General features: G+C 38.5%; 1 protein-coding gene across 1 annotated transcript in view; it reads left to right on the plus strand.

The window, feature by feature from the left end:
- Positions 1-4,107: 4,107 nt before the first annotated feature.
- Positions 4,108-15,601, plus strand: part of ETV1 (ets variant 1) — a gene marked incomplete at its 5' end in the record, with an annotated part of 30,685 nt that continues 19,191 nt past the window's right edge. The window contains 3 exons of the mRNA XM_010144415.1: positions 4,108-4,237; positions 5,797-5,985; positions 9,656-9,903. Of these exons, the coding sequence (XP_010142717.1) occupies positions 4,108-4,237; positions 5,797-5,985; positions 9,656-9,903 (567 nt within the window). The remainder of the gene's footprint in view (positions 4,238-5,796; positions 5,986-9,655; positions 9,904-15,601) is intronic.

Here is a 15,601-nt window from a genome sequence, read left to right on the forward strand (position 1 = left end):
CAATTGATTTCATACTATGTAGTAAATGCTCTTGCCCTACCAGTGTTGATAATAAGACATCTTTGTCACTTTGGTCAGTGGAGACAAGATTGCCTGCCACTTGCCAATGTCATTGAATTACCAGTAATATTTAAAGCCTGTCAAAAATATGTTTAAATCAATTTGTCCTCCTCAAAAAAAAAAAATCATTATTTTGTGTTCTGGGCAGGAATCTGAAGTTTGAAAACTATGAAATAACTTTCTGCTCAAATGAGAAATGACTTGCAATTTGATTTAAAATATTCCTCATTTCTTCTTCTTGAATAATCATCTCCTGAGTTGAAAAATATTTTAAACCATTGCTTTTATATTCGATGCAGTGCATTTCTGGGGCTTTTGCAAAACAAGTGATTCAGTTCTACCTGTACAGAAGTGTCGCATTTCCTGTTTCTCAGGCCAGAAAGTATACAAATCAGTCTCCTCTGAGACAGACCATTCCTCCTTTAGTGTCAGAGTTCTTAATAAAATTGGGAGTTTTTTGAGTCTGAAACTGAACAAACATGTTTAGGGAGCAGGCTGTTGACAGATAGCAAAGGAGAACAGCCCTTCAAAATGGGGGGTAGCAGGTTTCACCCAGTGTTTTTGCATGTTCTGTGAGAGTTTACTTCATGGTGGACTTCCTGTTTTGTATAAAATCTAGGGCTGTACAACAGCACATCATGTATAACATGCAAGCCATCTTACTCTGCAGATATGGATAGATAATGCACAGAGAATACGCCTACAGCAGCATACTATACCTTAACAATTTGCTGGAGATGCTACGAGTTCTTCTGCTTGCCTTATATCTGCATGTTGGCTTTGGAGGAGCTCCAGACAGGGGTCTGCAGATTGAGTCGGTTCTGATACCCATAAGCCTGACTTTCCCCAGTAGTTGAGATGAGGTGTTGAAGCCATCCCTCTAAATACACGTTGTGAGATTGTTTGCCTTTCAAGTTCGAAGGTAGTTATCTGTAAGTAATCACCCGGGATGAAATCTTGGCCCTTGGTCACTTCTTAATAAGATCATTATTAAGGCAGAGAGCCTGTTACTTTAATAGGGTTGAGACTCAGTTCTGGGGTTAAGTAAAAATGAATTTGCAATCAGGAGAAAGAAATGGTGAGGAGCTGGTTGTTTGAAATATCATTTTGTTAATTTGGATGTGTTGGTACCTTGGTGAGCTGCAGTAAAATTAGATTGTATTAGTAAGCAACCCTGCTCGCTTCAAAAGAAAGTGGATTGAAAACACTACATAAAATCCATCTTAGCAACACGGTGTATGTTTAAAATCTGTTTTAATAGATGCACTATAAAATGAGTGTCAGACTAAAACGAAGAGCTTCACGTGGAGGGTTTCAGTGATGATACAAGAAATGTTTTGAATGTTTGAAATGTTACCGTTGGAATATGTCTGTCTTCTTCAGCCACACTTAAGATGTGGTTTGAAAGGTCAAGTAGCCTTCAAGAAAGCCCCCCCAAAATGCAGGAAGTATTTTTCTCAGGCTATCTTTTTTCCTTTCTGCCTCTAAAAGTGTACACTTAAGGAGTTACAGATAAAGCTTAGAATGGTGACTGTGTCAGAGGACTGCCCAAGGAAGGCTTTAAATTTTACAGCTACATTATCTTGCTGGACGTAGTTAAGATAAAGATCTAATATAAAATCACTTTGGACTGTAATGCTTTCCCTAAATGAAATGAAGGCGTTAACCTACTTGATTTGATACACTTTACCCTAGCTTATAAAGCTGGGAGGAAGGTGAGGTAAACTTTAATTAAAACTCCAGCACGGATGCCTTCTAGCACTGTGCCCTGTACCTTGCTAGGACTGTACAGTAAGCAAAATAAAATGTACCTCACAGCCGAGGCAGCAGGCTGGAGCCGTGTTCAGTGAAAGTAATTTAATTAGTGTTGATCATGACTCCAGATGATGGTGATTTGATAAGGAATAATTTAGTACTTAACAGCCTTTTACATGCACCAACTCCATGTGGGAAGGTAAAGCAAATTGCACAAAATGAATGTGCTGCTTTCACTTGTGCCTGTGCCAGTGAGCTGGAAAACTGCCTGTTAGCAGACGTTCAGGCTCTCAGCGCTGTGATGAAATACCCAGCCAGTTCTCTGCACAGGGCTGTGGTGTGGGAGTCTCTGTACTCCTGTTATTTAAAAATAAATAAGGGAAGTAATTTTTCATAACAGATTAACTCCAAGGAAGTAGCAAAGTTAAAATAATAATAAAAAAAATAGAGCAGCATGTGGCCGTTGTGTGAATGTGTAATACTGGCTTTAAAAGAGTCTTGTTGCAGTTGTGTTTTATTTATCTGATTCAAGTCAAAGAGATTGCCTACCTTTGCATCGGAGTCATCATCCAGGAGTCGCGGGGCCCGTCATACGCATTAAAGGTGCAGTGTGCATTATTTGACCAAGACATACAAGGAGAGTCAGCAGTAGAAGTTCACTACCAAAAACACAGAATAAACTACTGGATGTCAGCCTGCTTTGTGATTACGATGGAAAGCTGACCGGGCTGCGTTTTGCCGTATTACTAAATTTGAGAACGTTTAATCAAGAAGTTTTTATGATCTTTTATTTTAGTGCAAGTTCAGACAGTTTTGTTCAGAGAGAGTTCTCTCCTTGCCTCAATGTTCACCACTTTTCATCTCTGTTTTTTAAGATACCGTGCTGTGCATATATATGGTGTACTTGTTTTACTGTCTGCTTTTCCTTTGTAATCTTTTCAGATAATTGACTGTTATCCACCAAATATAATAGCTAGGTAGCAGATTTAGAGACAATTCTTGTGAGTTTTGTGAAAATATGAGGCAGAATAACAGTGTTATATTGCAATGTCTCAGCTGAAAAGCAATAGTAGGAATTGTCATGTAATAGTGTATGAGAGGACCCGTTTGTGGAAGAGTTCTCTGAATGTTGCTCAGCTGCGGGAAAACCCATGGTGAGAATCTGTAATCCAGAGCTTACTCACAGATACTTATAAATCAGAGTTTATTTGTTTTGATGCTCACTTCTTAGGCAGCATTTCATTTACCTCCCCCTCCCCGAACACATGCATGTGCATGCAGGCACATTAGTATCAGAAAATATATAGTGCATAAATTGTCTTTCCTAAGTTTAGGTGCTAGGGAAGAGACCAGAGGTAATTTGATGGTACATAATAATGGTCTGATTTTCGGCTGAAGTTCTCTAACAGGGACTGCTGCATGTACGTGGATTTCCATGGAGGCACAAGTGTCTGTGTCAGGCTAAAACATACTGTTCAATCTTACAGTGTTTTGATGATAGCATCAAAAATTGTTGATAAAATAATCTCTGAACTCTAAGTTTCTCAGAGTTCAAAATTGTGTTTACAACCTCATTTTATTTAGAACTTGAAGGATGTGCTTTGAAGCTCTTAGATACCTCTCTTTTTGTCCTTTGTCCTTCTAGCCCCTTTAGATACGTCAGGTAAACTTTGAATTTTCTTCTGCTTTGATTTTGATTAAGGTCAGCTATGAAATAAGGGAAGATCGCTGGCTTAAACTAGTATGCTAGTTAACCTTGTCTTTGTTTGGCCTTTTTCTTAATCCAGACCAACCTGTACTTCTAAATGCTGCTTTTCATGCAATTTTGGGGACAAAAAGTTTACTGATCATATACCTGTGGTTGATATGTGAGAAATTCCTTTTGGAGTCATTGTGTCATTAAAGTGAACTGCTATTGCATTTATAGCTAAATGCTACCTCACTAATATTACTTAGAAACATTTGGTGCCTGGGAAGTATTTTGCCTCTGACAACATTTATAGTAGTTAAGCCAAATATAAGTAGGGCTGTTATTTTCCTGCTAATGAGATGGGATCCTGGCCATCGTTGTATCAAACAATAAAAGTGCTAAGAGCCAATATGAAGGATCTCTGGTGTCTATTTTTCGGTTGATACCCAAAGAAATATTTGAAATGTCTATTTCCTATATTGTTTTTAGATTTACAATGGTTTAATTAATCATTTGTTTAATTAGCAGTGTCTAGCTTACTTGAGAAAGCTCATTGTTAATACTGTACTTGGGTTTTAATTACTCTTTATTTCTCTTTACAGTGGCTTTTCATGGTCTCCCTGTGAAAATCAAGAAGGAACCCCATAGCCCATGTTCAGAACTTGGCTCCGCTTGCAGTCAAGAACAACCATTCAAGTTCAGTTATGGGGAAAAGTGCCTGTACAATGTCAGGTAAAGCAATCAGGAGCATGTTTGCAGTGCAAACTGCTGATTTAAATGAGGACTGACTAAAGAGTAATAAAACCATAATAGAGATCTTATAAAAGTTACCTCTTCAGCAGATAACAGACTGATGAGATAATGCATTTAGCTGATGAACACTGATGGAGTTGTTTACAGTGGTATCAAACACTTACATAACTATTTTAAAACAGTGTTTTTCATCAAAATGCATATTCTCCATTCCTCCTCTGCGGGAGATAGCCAGAGTTTTAAAACTCAGGGTGCAAGAGTGAAATAAAAGGAGGAGTATCTTGTTTTCTGCAAGTTTTGTTGAAAGCACTTTGAAAATGTATTACACACATTAGGAAAGAGAGAGATATTTGTGTAACTGGCCAGAGATTGGCAGGTCTGAGCAAAACATTAGGTATTTGACAAGTTTTGCAGGTGTTTTATGTGTGTATTCATGGGTGATTACAATTTAAAATAGTATTTCATTAGGTTCTGCATCTTTGTTACCCATTCAAAAGCAAGTTGTCTTCTTTTATAGGGGTAGATAATAAAAGCTTTGTTTGTGGAGGTGGAGGGGCTTGATACTACTGAATTCTTTATTAGCTTCATTTTGATTTGTATGTAATTGTCCTTCTTTCCTTTAGTGTTAGCAGTGGAGGATTTCTTACCAACGTTTCAGTATATTTTAGAGTCTTCCGTCTAGCTCATGAGTTTTTATTCTCATTAATGTACTACCAAAACTGTTAGCACTTAAAGCATTTACATTTAACTTTTTGGATATGAAAGGGGAGTGGGGGGGGGAAGACTAGCGTCTTCACCAGTCATATAGCAGTGATTTTGACTTAAAATCAAATGCATACGTCAGTGAATTTGATGGGTGCCACAGGACCTGACATAGGAAAGTGTACAAGTTCATGCTTATTGTCTGCCTAATGTCTGCATTTTTCCTGTTTAGAAAGAGGGATGATCGAAGTGTGCTCAAGTCCTTTCCTGATTTAGGACACCTTTGAAAATAGCATTTATATATTTGTAGCACCAGCACTTTGTTTTTGAGGTGGGGGCGGGGTGGGGGGGAACCTTTTGGGAGAGGCTGCTGACATCCTAGTGTGGGTAGCTAAGCCAACATACCATTGTTTTGCTGGGTCAGATCCCTTCCCTCTAGCTGTATTGTTTTACTGTCTCACTTTGTGATTTGTGAAAGCTCTAAAAGAGTCTTGACAGGCACTGCTGGCTCTTCGTGCTTCTACTTTAATATATTTTGTATACCTCCTGTTAGGATGTCACTGTAAGTCTGAAACCTTTAAAAATACATTTCCGTGCCCCAAAGAAGAAAAAATGCTGTGTTGAACCACTTGCCTCTAGCATGACTTGTTTTTGCACTCTTCACAGTGTAAAGTACAGAAGTCCTCTGCCCTAAACTGGTTAATAAGGTAACTGTAATAAACAGCTTGCAAATGTGACACTTGAGGGGTTTTTTTCTGGACATAGATGTTACTTTTTTCCCCCCCACCCCCCCAAAGAAAATAACCTGATCTAATTTTCCCTTGCCTTACTGATAGTGCCTATGATCAGAAGCCACAAGTGGGAATGAGGCCCTCCAATCCACCAACGCCATCCAGCACTCCTGTGTCACCACTGCACCATGCCTCCCCAAACTCAGCTCAGACTCCTAAACCTGACCGAGTTTTCCCTACCCATCTCCCTCCATCCCAGTCCATTCAAGACAACAGCTTCCCTATGGACCACAGGTAAAACACGTGAGGGGCCCATGCAGAGGGTATTTTGGTTGTGGCTGCAATCTTTTGTATAGAGTAGCAGAGGCTTCCTGCCCACAAGTATTCCCTTTTGCATTAGTGGAACAAGGTGAAAACCATCAAGGTTCAAAGTGTCAGAACTAGTGTGTTTTATGAAGGGCTGGCACATGGCTTGATGCACTTCAGTAGGAGTTCACATTGTCAGTGACAGAGATTTAATGACCTGCTGCTTCTGTCTTGTGAGGGTGATCATAGGATGTTAGATAATCAACTCACCTAGGCTCCATTTTTTATGAAAGGTTGGACCAGATGGTCTTTCAAGGTCCCTTCTGACCTGGGCTATTCTATGATTCTGTGATTCACTTGAGGCCCTGTGAAGTAAGAAGTCACTAGCAGGCGTGATCCTGGCTGTAAATATCTGGCCTCTTGCTAAGCAATTCACCTAAGAGATAAGTGGCCATGTTATGGTATTCCTGCTTCAAAATATTCTTTGGAAGGGTGGATCATTTTTCCAACTTCTTTTGAAACATAACATTTCAAACAAACTATGATGCCAACATAAGCTGTGCTTAAATAACATTAGTCTGAGTAAAAGCCACAGGAGCTAGAGACTAGAATTAAACTTAAACTGTCCTTAAGTCATCCTGTTTTGTTTCAATATATTAGAAAACTCCAGACAACTGACTGTATTTCTTAGCTCAGTTTTGCAATAGATCTGCTCAGTGGATTTCCCTGATTTTTCACACCAAACGCTTGTCTGTGGAATTCAATATTTGTCTTAACCTTTATTGTGTAAACCTGTTTTTGTCTACTGTGTTGTGTGATTGCTCTGAGCATTTAAAGTTTCAGCCGTATGTAAAGAGAGATATATGTTCAGAAACTCAACTCAGCTCTTAAACATTAGCAAATTAAGAAGCACCTGAAAAGAAAATCACAGTTGTTGGGAGTGTGATTTGCATGTCTCTGCTCAAAGAAGGGCTGTTATCTCCAGGGATTTGTGCAGATCGCTTCTGAAGCTGGTTGCTAAGGTTTATGTTAGTGTTTTGTGCTCTGTGGAGATAGTTTTAAATATCACCCAAGGTTCTCTACAAGCCCTTCTGGCGGTGAAGAAGCTGAATCAACCCTTGCAGCTGCCATAGTTACCATCTTTTCCCTCTCAGTGGACTGTGGTCTAACCACGCAGGCCCCCAGTGAAGCCAGACAATGATTTTGATTACAGGCTGGTGGATAAGTGTGTTTTGTTTCTGTATATACACCAAAGTCAAGTTGTCAGGAGACCGAAATCTCTAGAAGCTAAGTGGCTTCTGTGCAGAGAGCAGTAATAAGTTTTTTTAGATGAAAAAATCTTTTGTTATAGAGCAACTTGTAAAAAGAGTACTGAAGCTATATGTCAGCCTTAATGTGAGTATTTATAGAGATCTACATACACCTTAGTATGTGTTTCTATACCCATAACACTTGCTCTGCACAAACTTTGTAGACCCTTTGCATGATACTCCCCATCCCGCTCTTTGATAGCATGTTCTTAAGGGCATTATGCACTAATGATTCCCTTCCATAACAGAACATCATGTGTTCTAGCAAAGTTCAAAATAGCTGACTCAGACCAAAAAATCTCCCTGTTCTCTTTTGAAGTGAGATACAACAGTTGTGGAAGATATTTTTTTCCCCTATTTTCTTACTGACTTTGAATCATCTCACTTCCAGTTGTTTGAAGCAAATGTCTACTTCATATTTTTGAGAAATTAAAATCTTACCAATTTACAAGGTGATATGCTACTACCGTGACTGTATTCAGAAAATGTCATTTAGACAAATGACCTATCTGTGAGTTAATGTATAAATCTTTAACTCAAAGCATATTTCTTTGGAACATGCACTGGTGGCATAAGCTAGCATTAGTATCTAGAATATACAGCCCATATATCTTCGTACAGGCATGAATATATGAACGATAAGTGGTCCTAACAAGTACCAACAGGAATCAAATCCACTTGTGTAAACAAATGGCTTGATTCCATACAAAGCCTCCAGTACAACAAGTATTATTAACTTCCTTTGAGGCTTTGTGAGTGAGCCTGTTTCTTATTTTAACTTCAAGTTGCAATTTTCTGATTCACTCCTTGACAGTTCTTAATGATAATTTCTGCTTCTTTTTTTGGCTAATGAAAAAAGGAAAAGAGGGAAATGAATGCAGTGCCAGTCAGCCTAACTGTTTCATAATACATTTGAGTTTCTAAGTTTATTTTCTGCAGGTGTAGGTGGAATTGCAAACCCCAGTGTTACAGTGCAGTACTTTCTACTGCAAAATAAAATATTTACAGCTGCATTAAGAAAAATAGTTTTGTCTCCACTAGTGCATTGTAATAGTTTTTATCTCTGTAGCTCCCCCAGTATTTCTAATTAAGCTATGACAGTAAATATTTGTCAGACCAAGTTCACAGCAGTATTATGATAGACGTTAATAAATTGTTTCAGAGACATGTACTACATATGAGTGGATAGGTGTTGTATTGTCTGTGAGAAACTTGCAGAGGAAGGCACAGTTTTGTTGTTTGGTTGGTTTTGATTTTTTTTAAAGTGTATCGTGTTCGTGATGAGTGATAACAGGACTAGTGAGCAGCTTAAGCAGTTTGTTGCAAGAACATTGCATCTGCTGTGGATTAGCGCAGACACAATATTACTACTGTGGTGGTTACCACTACTGTGGTAGTCTACAGGAGATGACAGGAAGACTTTCTGCAGTTCATCAGGGCATGGTGGGAGAATAGTATCCTTGTATTCTTCTCTGTGTTTCTGAACCTGCAGATGTCCAAGTAATTTCATTCAGGCCTTTTAGTTCAGTTAGATACGTTTTATGGAAGAAACAGTAAGTGTAGGTTCTTGAGTAGTGTTGCATGTAAGTTAAGTTAATTTAAAACTCCGTTCTCAGATTTTATCCCTACTGAAGAGCATTTGGGAGTAGTGAATGGCAGCATGACTTAGATGAATGACTTCTTTCTTGTAGAAATGACTCAGGGAACAAGCTAAGGCAGGAGGGGAATTCTTAGGCATTGATTCTCTTATAAAAGATTTGTACCTCCGCCTTTTTCTGGGGTGCTTACATTCCCTTCCCATTAGAGCTGGAATGCAATGCCAGCCTTGCAGGTAGATCTCCCACAACACTATCCCCAAGAGGACAGAACTGTGGGCTTTTACTCTGGAATGATTCCAGACCTTAGAACAGACAATACTCTTTATTCAAAATGTTTGTATTTGTTGTGGACAGAATGGTTTCAGTGTAACAGTAAGAACGGTAAATTAGAGTACAAGCAGTATGTCACTAGTATTCATGAAAGACCGGAGGCCTCTGCCTGAGCCTTCTTACTATGGTAGGATGCCAGTGTTTCTACTGGTTTGAAGGTGGAGCATTGCCTTTTCTGTTGAGAGAAGGTATTGAAAGGAGAGGATAGTTGTGAGCTGGTATTGATAGGTGGAGTTTTTGTTTCTTCCGTTGTTGCTGTTCTACAATGCAAGTAATTCTGATGGGATCACTTGGCATGATCATAAGCAAAATGTTTCCTACTGAGAAGGTGATACGACCACTAATCATGACCTGTGAAGACTGTTGGGAAATGGAATGTAGCTCAAGTCTTTTACGTGACTTCTCTAACCCGTGTCCTAGATTTCGCCGCCAGCTCTCTGAACCTTGCAATTCTTTCCCACCTTTGCCTGCAATGCCAAGAGAAGGACGTCCAATATATCAGCGCCAGATGTCAGAGCCAAACATCCCTTTCCCGCCTCAAGGTTTTAAGCAGGAGTACCATGATCCGGTTTATGAACACAACGCTATGGTTGGCAGTGCAGCCAGTCAAAATTTCCCCCCTTCTCTGATGATTAAACAGGAACCTAGAGATTTTGCATATGATTCAGGTACGTGAGACCTTCCTTTATTTCTCCCTAGTAAAGTAATAAATGAGTCCAAACCAGTGCATTAAGGTTTTGATTGAATGAATAGAAACTTGCTCTTTTGGCTTCTAAGACTCCAAAGGTAATTTATGTCTGAGCCAGATTGAGTAGTAAGAGTGCTACATAGCATGCTGTGACGTGTGCCACCATTGCTTGCTCTGTAAAGGGCTTCATTTTCCAGAACTCTCTGTCCAGAAAGTGCACAGGTTAATGAAGCTGGAGAAGAAAAAATCACAGGTGCAAAATGGAACTTTGCTTAAGAGGGGTCTTATTTTGTACTATCTCATCTCTGACCTCTGAATTTGTATGCTCCATTTTACAAGCTCTTTTTTTTGTCTGCCAGAAATAGAGGACTCTTTCTCCTCTTGCTTACTCTACTTTAAATCAGGAGTAACTCCACTGAAGTGGGATTTATACAGCTATAAAACCAATGAGGGAGAAGAATCAGCCAAATTGGTGTCAGCTTCTCAGTTTGTGCATACTGCTGTGTTTTGTGGAGGTGCATAATCTGTGGTGCCAAGTTGCTGATGTAGAGAATACGCTGTTGCTATTAATAATGTTTATTATGATTGTGCTTATAGGGCAACTGGAACAGAGCCTTACTGCTCTACAGACAGTACAAAAGAGACGGGGTGATGACAGAGCCTGTTCTCAATAGCTTCTGGTCAAAATAGAAAAAATAAACCATAGAAAGGATAAAAAAATAAATCAAGGGAATGGTGTCGTAAATGTTTGACGATTTAAACATAATATTTATATTATATGTGAGACAAGGAATGAGTAACAACTAACAAGGAGAAGGAAGCTGGAAAGGGTGGTATGGAGAAAAGCTGAAATTAAAACAGACAGAGTGGGCTAGGTGATCAATATGGAGCCAAGAAAATGCAATCAAAACACATTTTTCAGTTTTGGTGTAAGTGATTTCTGCAGGTCCTCTTCAGTCTCTGCCACTGTCCTGTGTATGCCACGCTGTTGAAAGGGAAGGATTTCAGTGAGTCCTTACTGTGCTTCTGGAGGGGAGGGTACGTTGCTTTTGTACACATGCATGCTGAGTTGGGCAGGGAGAGTGGGTGGCTGTGTCTGTCTTCAGTCTGACTCTCTCTTCTGGATGCTGGAGTATCTGCAGTGCTTTCCAGCTGGTTCAGTCTCTGACTAGATTCAGTTTATTTCCCAAAGGCTACCTGGGAGCTGAGTTGAGGATTCTTTTCAAAATTTAGCCCAGGACAAACTATCCTGCAATTTGATACAGTGTAGGACTGGTTTTTATTGTCTTTTCTGTAGTTAACTCGGCTTTGTCTGTGTAGGGGGGTATCTTGTGGTATCATTACTGTAAAGTGCTTGGTTTAGAGTTGATATCCATGTTAGAACAACTACATTTGAAAAGAGGTGTTACTGCTTTCTCCTTTCTTACTCTTCACAAATGAAGAATCAATGCTTAGGCACATCTGAGTAAGATCTATAGAGGGAGTGGACCAGGGATGAAATCTTTCTCCAAGCTGAAATATAAGACAAGACAAAAAGTTCATATTACAAGGATCAGATCTAGAAGGTAACCCCTTCCTTGACAAAGGCTCTGAGATACATGGCTTTGGCAGTCGTGTGTCTTTAGTCTTACAGAGCAGCATGGAAGAGACTGTCTGCGTAGTTAATGTGGCAATGGATAATAAATGGGGGACTGCAGTTTCAGGCACTGCCAGTCCCTTCCAACCTTCACAAGCATCATCATTCATCCTGCTAAATTAAAGGCTGAAAAAAGGCCCTTCTGTAAGCATGCTTCATATTTGGCTAGGAATTGGGATCTCCTTATTGCATACTATTACTTTAAATCTGGGTTGTCTGCTAGCATTCTTCTTGGTTTGGAATATTCTTTATGGAAAAAAAGCAGGAAATTTTATTCTGAAAGGAAGATGTGAGAACTTATATCCCATCCTGTCATGCCTTTTTTTTGTGCCTGCAAGAACAACATTCCACTTTACAGTAATGACATTCAAGCAAAATTGTTGTTTCTTTTGTAGATGAATAATTAGTTTTTAAAAATGTAAAAGCTGTGTAACCAGTGGTCATGAAAAATTAATCTGTTGGTATCAGGAAGTACTTTTATTGGCCTCAGATTCACTGCATTTAAGTTGACACATCTGTACACTCCATAAATTGCAGTCAACAACTGTGGTCTGTTGATATTTTGTCTTGTTACCATCTGTTCTCTAGAAACCATCATTTTCCATCCTTGCTAAGAGTACATTAAATAACCCCTTAGGAAACATAATGTATTTGTCACTGAATCATTGATTTAATTTTTCTCCTATGGATGTTCAGGGAGGGAGGAATAACAGAGCGAAAAGTCTTTTTTTTTTTTTTTTTTTTTTTTTCTTGGGGTTTTTTTTACACTCAGAAAAAAACAATTTTTTTTAGAGGGAAAAATGTTTTTTTTTTTTTTTTTTTTTTTTTTGCATGGCGTTTTATTGCAACTCAGATAAGAACATAGAAACATATTTAAAAAGTTCATTGTAACACACTGCGATGTTCCTTTTGGGATGTTTTTGAAAGAGCCTCGTAAAAGTTCATTGCTTTTGTGCACTATACTTTTATACTTTGTGGGAAGCTGGTGAATGAAAAGCATTATTATGGGATGATTATAACTCTATTAAAACATGACATTAATTATGGCATGGGAAATGGCAGATCAATTAGTTGTAATTGTAATTGCAGGTATGCAATTTCTACTGCAGTATGTTTGAGATAATGGAAAAAGAAAAATGTCAACAGAGTAGAAGCTCTTCTTTATCCATCTACACTTCTAGAAGGCACAGTGCATTATCCGTGTTCAATCAAAGAGACCTTATTTTCTGCTACAGATTTTTTTTCATGCCTGCTGGTCAGGTGTGTTTAGTACTTGTTGCTGTATCTAGCAACTCTAAACACAAAGATGCTGTGAAGGACATACAGAGCTTTGAGATTTTGCATCCCAAGACTTTTGTTTACAAGGGCTAATAGTAGGCATTCGTGTACAGCTGGCACTTCCAAAATTCAGTTCATGTGTTCAGGTACTTAAACAAAAAGGTTAAACTTGAGATATCTCATCTATTCTAGGTTTCATTTTTAAGCAGGATCTTTGCAGGCTTGATCCTCTCTACTTTATGTAGCGTATTTGCAAATACACTAATGTATGACACTAGCTATGTGTGTATTAATACTAAAAATCTAGTTTCAAAATGGTATCTTTGATTATTAAGTTTAAATTTCATATATTGTTTTGCCCAATTTAAATAGATATTTTGGTTCGCAAGTTTTTTTGTGACCATGTCTTTGGAAACTTTGAAATTTGTTGTATGGTGGTGTTAGAGATAAGTTGAGGAGGAATTGTTGCTTGCATTATACTCAGTACAAATTGCCAGGAATTTAACTGATGAAATCTAGATAAATTCTGTCTTTCCTGAGCAGGTTAGAGGCATTAGCAGGGCTGTTCTCACAGTAACATTTCAGGGTAGCCTCATGATTAATATGCTTGAATGACATTTTGAAAATTTTGACTGTCACTTGCAAAATTTTCTTCCAAGGTACTAGCCACTTTACTTAAAGAATGAACTATCCAGACAGAATTATTAGCCTCCGTGTCTTGCTATCATCTGAGTTGCTTATCTCGCTTTCATTTCTGAGGCTTCACAGGCAATAAATACCTTGTGTCGGCATGTGAGAATGGATGGGGAACTGCCCCTCTGTTAAGAGAGGTGCATCAGATACACATACCTGTTTATTTTGGATACCCAGTTAGGACTGGATAATTTTCAAAGAACACAATGTATTACATACATTCAAAGCTTAGCTCCTAGGGACTTTCTTTGTGCTTCTAGGTGAGGAAGTATGGGAACGTAAGATTAGGGTTCCCTTCTAAGCATTGCAAAACATAAGAAATACATAATACAAAAAGTCTGACAGAAGTGACATGACTACTTTGGAAAACTTCGATGGGGCTGGAATGGGCTTTGTTGAGGCCTAAAATTGACCATTCGGCTGTATTAATCTTCAGGTCATCTTTTCCTTTCTTGAAATGTTCTGCCTCGTTAAGTACGCTGCTTCCAGGCTCTGTAACAAGTGAAGCAGGGACCTCACCTGCAAAGCTGTTTACAGCATGGTTTTCCCTCCCCCAAACAGTTTTGACCTGTGCACTCAAGAGACACGATCACCAAGGCAAAAGAGTGTATCATAATTCATTTACAACAAAGGAGTCGTATCAAGGTTGTGCAGGAAGTTGTAATTGTGACATGTCTTAACCTCCTAAGTTTTGCTTTTACAGGTATAGGATGTTAGCATTCTACTGTCCGTGTTACAAATGTGAGTTTACCTAATGACTGGGAACAGAATAAAAAACGAGTCTTTTCAAATGCCTGACATGGTGCATTTCAAAAGTCAAATCAATGCAAGTTAATGTGGAAAAAGATCTCTCAAGGCACATTCTTCCCTAGAGATCAGATGACAAGTCCTTAAATTTGGGAGTCTGCAGGACAGCGTAAGAAAATATGCTGAATTAAAATTTCAAGGAAAAAAAATTTATTTCTTGGAAGTATATTTATTGGCAAATTGCCTTTTTTTCCCCTTTTTTTTAAACAACTGTGGATACTTTATTGCACTTCTTGGAAGTGAAGTTTAGACATATGGAAATGCTAGGATGAAGGAAAAAAGCTAAATAGTCAGAGTCAGTACAGGTTTGCTTTTTACAGGATATTCAGTAACGTGTTGACCAGTGCAGAATTCAAAACGGCACAACTCACAGTGCTTCTTCTGATGTCTTTAATTATGTTGGCTAATTTTTTTACAGTGCTTTGAAAACATAAAGCTCTGTATGAGTGCTAAGTATTATTACTACAATTATTCCCCTGGGAGATTATTTCACAGACTAATAGACTTCACAGTTAAGAAATATTTCTTGATCGTAAGCCTAAATTTTCTCTTTGATCAGTTCCATTCCCTTGCTCATAGCTACACTTCTTTGGTTCATCCTAAACAATTCCTTGGTATTAGCATACCACTTCTAAATCTCTGTAGACAGTTTGCATGTATACTCTTAGTCTGTCTGTGTGACTCGTTGAGATCTTCCTTCGTAAATCCTCCAGCTGCTTAATCTTTTCTTCAGATTCTCTCTATGGGTCTTTTTGGTGGTTGTTTTTTTGTTTTGTTTTGGTTTTTTTCTTTTTTTTCCAGGCTGCAAATATTTGCAGTATTTTTGAACATAGTTTTATAAAGTGGTCCATGCAAAAAGAACTGACTCCATCCTTTTCATCTCAAAACTGCATCTCCTTATGTCCTTAAAGAAATTCTTTTACACAGCAGTACAATTGTTCTCAATGAGAATCCAGCTGGCATAAAGGCAGAAGGGATAGGGATTTGCTTTTGAGTTCGGTAGGTTTAAGAAGTCTCCTCTCATCGTTTTCGGTTTTGCAGTTTTCCTGAGTCTCACTTCTGTGGTTTAAAATATTTCACCCTCTTCTTTGCTTCAGTGAATGAGCGTGGATTTTGTTCAGTAGTTAAGCTTCGCTGCACTTTGTACTTGCTGTTAAAACACACAAACAGAAATCTGCTGTTGGATGGTGTGACAGAAGAAAATAAGAGCATCTGAGGGGGAAACTTGGGAACTCTGAACTTCAGAAGATTGCTGTGAAAGGCA

This window comes from Buceros rhinoceros, unplaced genomic scaffold (genome assembly GCF_000710305.1).
Source record: "Buceros rhinoceros silvestris isolate BGI_N320 unplaced genomic scaffold, ASM71030v1 scaffold1781, whole genome shotgun sequence".
In the NCBI taxonomy this organism is placed as follows: Eukaryota; Metazoa; Chordata; class Aves; order Bucerotiformes; family Bucerotidae; genus Buceros; species Buceros rhinoceros.